At 37.9% G+C, this 8,199-nt stretch overlaps 1 protein-coding gene across 1 annotated transcript; it reads left to right on the plus strand.

Annotated features, from left to right (window-relative positions):
* The first annotated feature begins 223 nt into the window (after positions 1-223).
* On the plus strand, positions 224-5,018 carry LOC141600431 (enolase). The gene is made up of 15 exons (XM_074420671.1): positions 224-514; positions 1,564-1,627; positions 1,723-1,787; positions 1,878-1,925; positions 2,100-2,186; positions 2,296-2,376; positions 2,465-2,647; positions 3,039-3,113; positions 3,203-3,265; positions 3,353-3,430; positions 3,536-3,730; positions 3,812-3,951; positions 4,045-4,096; positions 4,178-4,234; positions 4,741-5,018. Exons 1-15 carry the CDS (start codon positions 449-451, stop codon positions 4,819-4,821), a joined length of 1,335 nt encoding a protein of 444 aa, XP_074276772.1. The 5' UTR covers positions 224-448; the 3' UTR covers positions 4,822-5,018.
* The last annotated feature ends 3,181 nt before the right edge of the window (positions 5,019-8,199 follow it).

The raw sequence follows: 8,199 nt of genomic DNA on the forward strand, positions 1-8,199 counted from the left end.
TCCAAAATCGTACCCAAACTCGAGAAGATCCGACCTGATTAGACCCAAATTTTTGTAAACTTGAAATTAACGACCCGATTAACCCAAATGTCAGGTCTACGTTGAGACACAAATTAAATAAATAAAAAAATATTCACAAGATTATTTCATTACATAGGTAAAACAAGTTTACACTTAAATTTTTCATAAGAAAATCTTATAAAAGTTTTTTTTATAAAAATTTATCATAAAATATACGATAAAATTTTTTTGGGTGAAAGTGCAATCACCGTTCATTTTCCACCAGTACCCTTTCTTTTCCCCCACACTTCCCTATCCCTATAAAAACAAGTAAACCACCTTCGCAATCGATTCGCAACATTTGCAACAACTCTTCTCCATTAACAGATCTCTCCATACTACTTTTTCATCTAACAAATCTCCGTACTATCTTCTCCTTCTCTACACCATGGTTACCATCAAGCACGTCAAAGCTCGACAGATCTACGACAGTCGTGGTAACCCTACCGTTGAGGTTGTTCTTCCTTCTCTTTCTCCTTCCTCGTTTTCATCGAACTTTTATTTGTTTTTGCGATTAATGTTATTTTGAATTATGATGTGTGTTTTGATGTTATTCATCATTGATTCGTTTATTTATAGATCGTTCGATGATAATTTTTAGCTTTGAAATGTGTTTTGATTTCATTTATTTTCACGATTGATTTTATTCGGCTGTTTTCTGTCTGATTAATCCGATATGCGTAATTTTATGAACGATATTGTTTTAATTTGTATAATATGACTGTCGTTTAGATGTTTGTCCGTTTCATTGAGTTGTTTACGTTTTTAAAAATATGTGAGTGTGATTTTGAAAGATGTATAAAATTCATTGGAACGGAGAAAGTATGCGTTTTAGCCTTTAGGTGTTCATTCAAGGGTTTACTTTATCACAATTCACACATGATGAAGTATTGTAATCCCTTAGTCTAGTTCATTTGTTTACCTTTGATTAAAATACCGTCACAAAACAATAAAAAGGAAACAAATAATTTGATATAGAGGAAGTAGTTATTTTGATTTTATAGTTGCTGATTTGTTATTATACTCCGTGTCTAACAAACTGCTAAATTTGTTTTTACGCAGCTATTAATGTTCCGTATCCTCATGATTAGATTAGATTTGTGGTTTTTAGAAAGAGATTTCCTTATTATGGAGTAGTTTATTGATATTAGTAAGAAATCTAAAAGGTGGTACGTTTTGTGTTCCATTGAATTAGTGAGTAGTTGCTTTTGTTTGCTTGAGTTAGTGACGGTTTAATTTGTTAAATTCCTCGATTTATAAGGGACCATGATTATTATTCGTAACTGGATGGATGCTTTCATATGTAATTTTTATTGTATTCTCGGCATTCATTTTATCAGCGGTCAGATCAAACAAATATATGAAGTCCGCGATCCTTGATGAATTAGGTCATAAGTCATAAGTGGATGCTTTCATATGTTAGTTTTGTTATAGGATAAGAGATACTGATAATTGATTAAATTAGTTGGTAATTAACTGTGAAATGTTGGTTAATTATGTTAGGCTGATGTTCATCTAGACGATGGAACTTATGCTAGAGCAGCTGTTCCTAGTGGCGCATCCACTGGTGAGTTTTCCCTGGTTGAAATAGTTTAAAGCGATCTTATGTTCTTTGTAAACTCGGTTATTCATAAAGATTATCCTGTGGTTTTGTGATATTAGGAGTCTATGAAGCTCTTGAGCTCAGGGACGGAGGTTCTGACTTCATGGGAAAAGGTGTTCTTAAGGTAACTTTTGGTTTCCTCTTCGCTAATGTGTTGCATTTTGTCCATTAATGGAGTTGTTTCCGCTTACAGTGTTTTGTTTGGCTTTTGTAGGCTGTCAAGAATGTAAATGAAATTATTGGCCCTGCGTTGGTTGGCAAGGTATGCACTTTTCAGTGCTTTGTTTGAGTGTCTAATAATTGAGATCATCAGTTCAGCACTTTCAAAAGATTATTTAGCTTTAATATTTTTCGCATGCAAATTATTTGTTATGGTTCGGGTGTAGCTATGATGTTTGTTTTGATTTTTTATATCCTTTTGTATTATTCTCCACAGGACCCAACTCAGCAGACTGAAATTGACAACTTCATGGTTCAACAACTCGATGGAACTGTCAATGAGTGGGGATGGTGCAAGCAGAAGGTAAATACTGTGTTCATCATTGTATCTTATTACTTGACTTAGGCCTAATGTATGATTTGATTGTCGGTTTTCTTTTCTCACAACTTTGAAAATGTTCCTTTCTCTGCAGTTGGGAGCAAACGCCATCTTGGCTGTTTCCCTTGCTGTCTGCAAAGCTGGAGCCCAAGTCAAGAAAATTCCATTGTACAAGGTACATAAGCTTGTTTGCTCTCTAATGCTGCTTTTCTGAATTCTCCTGTTCATCTGAGTAATAATGTCTTGTATTCATTTTGATACAGCACATTGCTGAGCTCGCTGGTAACAAGAAGATGGTCTTGCCAGTCCCAGCTTTTAATGTCATCAACGGTGGTTCCCATGCTGGCAACAAGCTTGCCATGCAGGAGTTCATGATTCTTCCTATTGGAGCTTCTTCATTCAAGGAAGCCATGAAAATGGGCAGTGAAGTATACCACCATTTGAAGGTAGTTATGAGCTTATATTTCTTTCTAATCCATGCATTTATTCTCATAGTCACTGTATATTTGCTAAGAAATTTTATTGGAAAAGTTGATAGTTCCATCACTTCTATGTCGTCGTGCGCTAGCTTTCGAGATTAGTGAGTGATTAATTTTAAACACATTAAGGACGAGCTTGCCATGCATCGTCCTTCTAAATTCACTTTTATAGGATGCTATTTTTAAAACTACTGATCACATTATGAAGATCATTTGGAATGGGCAATTTGCACTTTATTCATTTATACAGTCTTAGTTAATGATCTGCAGTCCACTATCACTTAATACAAGTAGTTCAATGTGCTTTTGTTTTGCTGTGTGTACTTAATGATTTTGTGGGTTATGCTGCGAATTTCAGAGTGTGATCAAGAAGAAGTATGGCCAAGATGCAACCAATGTTGGTGATGAGGGCGGCTTTGCTCCTAATATCCAGGTTTGACCACTGCCTTCGTCGTCATTTATGCTTTTGTTTGTGATCTTGCTTTGTATTGCTGTACTCACGCTTTATCTTTGGCTATTCAGGAGAACAAGGAAGGTCTTGAGTTGCTCAAGACAGCCATTGAGAAGGCCGGATACACTGGCAAGGTAAATATTCTCGCTAGCGGTAGTTATGTCACATCTAACTCGAGAAATTAGATGGAATGATTAATCTTTATACGTTATCACACTCAGGTGGTTATTGGGATGGATGTTGCTGCTTCTGAGTTCTACAAGGAAGACAAGACTTATGACTTAAACTTCAAGGAAGACGTATGTTTGACTAATTGAGCTGCCTTTCACAATTGGTTAATTTTTTTTTCCGATGTTCATATATTGTTTTCTCGTGGTTTTTATGGAAGTTACTGTTATTTACAGAACAATGATGGGTCACAAAGGATCTCCGGTGAAGCTCTAAAGGATCTTTACAAGTCATTTGTGTCCGAGTACCCCATTGTGTCAATTGAAGATCCTTTTGACCAGGATGACTGGGAGCATTATGCTAAGATGACTGCAGAAATCGGAGAGAAAGTACAAATTGTTGGAGACGATCTCTTGGTCACCAACCCCAAGGTAAGCAAGCCGCTATTCATGTGGATAAGTTACTGACTATAACTAACAGCAATAAGCTAATAACTTATTTAATCGTTGCAGAGGGTTGGCAAGGCCATTAATGAAAAGTCTTGCAATGCACTTCTTCTCAAGGTTAACCAAATTGGGTCTGTGACCGAAAGTATTGAGGCTGTGAGGATGTCCAAGAAGGCTGGATGGGGTGTGATGGCTAGTCACCGCAGGTTTGACAATCGATCCTTTGAGTGTTGAAACAAACTGGTAGTTTTGTTGTCTTTAAAGGAGTTGATTTAATGCTTGATGACTATTTATTGCAGTGGTGAAACCGAGGACACCTTTATTGCTGATCTTTCTGTGGGTCTCTCCACGGTATTCATCTATTCTGCCATCTTTACTGTAGTTTTAATTTTATTTTTCACGTGTATTATTTAACCATTTATACCTTAACAGGGCCAAATCAAAACCGGAGCTCCTTGCAGATCTGAGCGTCTAGCTAAATACAACCAGGTCAGCTTGAGGGTCATAACCTAGCTTTTTAACGTGCAATTGACTGTGCTATATTCTTATCATGCCATTATCGTATTAGAACTCAGGCTGATACACTATCGTAGGCCGATACCTTTTAGAGACCTGATAGGCTGATATTTGACGGAGCCGATGTGTAATCAACTGATACTAGACCATATAGTAATATACAATAAACTGCTCCATCGTCTGTACCAGTATACCATACTCCGTAGTAGGCCTAGTTCACTTTGGGTGAGCTATGTTCAATTCCTTGGGGTCTTAGTTCACTTTGACCAGGATGACCGGGAGCATTATGCTAAGATGACTGCAGAAATCGGAGAGAAAGTACATTTCTTTTAGTTTAAAGACCTCAAATTTGAAAGCGATTAATGACAGAGAGTCCAGAAAACTCCATATTCTCTAAAATCTGGCTCCACTTTTTACTAGTGACAGTAGTTTACAATTATTGAGAACAGGAGTGTGATACCTGTGTTTATGTTGTGCAGCTCTTGCGTATTGAAGAGGAGCTCGGTGCAGAAGCTATTTATGCTGGAGCTAACTTCCGTGTACCTGTTGAGCCCTACTAAGTTTACTGAAGGAATTTCAGGTTTTGAAGGAAGAAAGTGCAGAGGGACCCTTGTTTTCATGTCGTAATAAGAAGCAGGTTTAAGAGTCTTGGCGTGATGTTTTGTTGTTGATGTTTTGCTGAGAGCGTTGAACGCTGACATTGAGCACTTGCTATACCATGATTCTGAAATTAGTGAATGTTTCAGTTTTGCTTCCATTATGAATTGCCATCGTTACCTTCTTAACTTCCAAAATTTGACGGAATCTATGTTTTTCGCCATTAACCTTGAATTCGGGGAAGTTCTTTGTTCTATTTTAATAGTAACAAAAAACTTGCTCAATTCAAAGTCGATTATCGCATGTATGATAACTAGGCACCAGAAAACTTAATACTAATTCCTGAGCCCTTTTAATTAGTAATGGTGGACTCAGTGTTGCCGGTGTGTGGTGAGGGCTTGGGTGTACGGTACCAGATATTGGAACTTGGAATAGAGAAGTGAGTGTTTCAAAATACGAGAAGACGTAAAAAATAGAGGGAGTTCTCTTTTTACGTCATCTTCTTTCACTTCTTTACTTCACTCGATCCTAGTTTTGTTGTTTTGACACTTTCTTTTCCAACCAACCATTTTCTTGTTTTCATCATATGAGAATATCAAGAGAGGTTCAACAAGCTACTAGTGCTCGACGATCAATCCCTCATGCATCAACTCTTTGTAATCTAGTTTCTATCACGAAGTAAAAAACTCAACAATTTTTTTCACAAAAAAACCCCCTTTTAGTGAGAGAAAGTTCCCCCGATTAAAACTTACCCATCTCGCCTGTTTGTTTCGGCTCGCCGGCTGCCTTCTCCAGCGAGACCATCCTTCTCGTCGCCGGCGAGCCGAACGTTTTAACCTTTGTTCGTCGGGTAGTTCGTTGTTGCAGTTAGAGGGATTTTGTTGTTCATCCGGTTTGTGGCTTTGCTTTTATGGTCGTTCGTGTTTCGATCGAGTGTCGCGATTACCATCTTGTGGTGCGATTACCTTGGAGCGTTTTATCTTCTTTGATTTGCGTCTCTTGCAACACCACCGGTGACATCATTTTCCCTTTTTTGTGCTTCTTTATTGTTAATTAAGTCTTGTGTATAGTTTAATAAGTATCTCTGGTGACTTGCTTTGATTATCATAGTTTTAATTCTCTGGGTTTTGGGGTATTAATTGGTTAATAATCGTCATTGGTAGACTCGGGTTTATTGGTCTTTCTGGGGTGATTGTCTGAATTGTTAGGTTTTTTGGGTTTCAAGTTCACTGGAAGTATGACATCCTGTTATCAGAAATTTCTTGAAGATTTTTCTTGTGCTCATGTAAGTGATGGTTTTATGGATGGTGATGGGGAGAGGATGTTAGGCTATCTTATGAATCTTCAGGGGTCACCTTTGCTTAAGGTTAAGGAGCTTAAAGACAGGGGTAATGGTTTCTTTAGACAGAATTGTTTTGATAGGGCTGCTGCTTGTTACGATGAAGGGTGTAAGCTGCTTAGTTTGAGTATGGGTGTTGTTGGGGGCGAAGATGTTCAGTCGTTATCTGACCTTGCTGTTTCCCTTAATTCTAATCTTGCTGCATGTGCCCTCAAGCTTGAGGAATTCCAAGCTACTTTGGACTTGTGCTCTATGATTTTGCACTCTTTTCCTCGTAATGTTAAGGCTCTTTTTCGTAGGGCGTTAGCATTCATGAAGTTGAAAAGGTTTTCGGAAGCTAAACTTGATCTAGTTGAGGCGTTGGGAGTAGAACCTAAGAATAAGGATGTTTTAAGGGAATTGGAAGTTGTAAAAAATCAGCTTCTTATGAAGGAAAATGGAAAAAGAGTGTTGGAGAATACTCCCGCGGTTGATGTGGATAGGACGAAGAAGATTGTTCATGTTTCAGAAACTTGTACGAGTATTAAGGATAGCGAGAAGGTGAAGATGGAGGTGACAGGGACTCAAAATAATCATGGCATGAGAACGGATAAGAGTATAAAGGTTAACGAGAGGGTGGTTGTGGAGATGACAGATGCTCGAAATATTTGTGGCATGGACATGGACACTAGTTTTAAGGCGAATGAGTATGTTTTTGATGAGTCTTCAATGCTGGAGTTCTCCAAAAAGGGTGGAGGAAAGTTCCGGCTAAGGGTCCGTGGTCAATCTTATCAAAAGCTCCTTGAAGGCAAAAAGGTGAGCTTTTATCATAAAAGAGATTTATCAACCATAACAATTCGGATCCTTAACACTGAGATAACAAAGGAAAAAGACATTTCAAAAGTAATGTGTAAGAAGAAGAAGAAGAAGGCAAAGAGGAGGAGGAGAAAGAGGAAGTTTAAGGCAATGACACTCATGACCGAAGACATGTCTCCTTTAGATATGAATAATGTTAAGCCTCCTGTTCCCGATGCAAGTTTGAGCACGTCCTCCATATGTGACAACGTGATTCCTTCTGGCAGTCAAGTCCTCAAAGTGCCGAGCAGCACAGTCGTTTCTCAAGAATCAAGTTTGACTGTTTCTTCTACAATTGATGACGCTACTTCAATTTGCACTCACGCTCACTCTGATTCTAATGATCACCGGCCTTTCTTATTTTCTGCTTGCTCAAAGAAGGGTAAGATATCGTGTGCCTCTAGTATGTCACGTTGCAGGTACCCTTTTAAACGTCATGAGAATTACAAAAGGAGAATGCTCACTTCTAAGAAGAATTTTAGCCGAGGAGAAGAATCTCCAAGACACAATTTTTCTACTTTTTCTAAAAGTAGATCTTTCACCCATAACTTCCTACGTCCTCGTGGCGTAAGTGTGTCTTGTTGTAGGTACTCCTCCGAAGCTCGGTTGATGAAGAAGAGAAAAGAGATGTTTGATCCGTTGGCGAGTTCTGGTCGTCCCCTAAAGAAGTCTACTTTGATTAGCACCCCAACCCTTAGTTTAATTTCTAAGTCGCATAATGTTATAATAAAATCCGACTCCGAGAGTCGGAGATGTATGGTGTAAGCTACACTTTTTTTACTGCTGTCAAAAAAAAAAAAAAAAAAAAAAAAATAGTTTCTATCACGAAGTTTTGAATAGAATTCTAAAAACACAAATTCTCATTATAGACGGGAGATATCCCATGTCTTTCACTTTAGACGGATATATAGTGAGACTAATTGTTCTAAAAAGGCTTATGGTCTTTTTCTCCTCCTTAACAGCCTAACAACAAGGAAACTAGAGGAAGTTGATCATGCATGAATTCTAAGTTGTAAACAAATATGTAGAGAGTTTAGGAAACCACCTTCGTTCCACCAGAATTTGATCCTCGTAAGTAATTGTTGACCGTGATTTTAGATGAAAATTAGGGTATCCAAAAGATGCAGGACTTATGTAACCGGGATAAGTAGCAAATAAACCTACACAT

Source organism: Silene latifolia, chromosome 1, assembly GCF_048544455.1.
Source record: "Silene latifolia isolate original U9 population chromosome 1, ASM4854445v1, whole genome shotgun sequence".
Lineage (NCBI taxonomy): Eukaryota > Viridiplantae > Streptophyta > Magnoliopsida > Caryophyllales > Caryophyllaceae > Silene > Silene latifolia.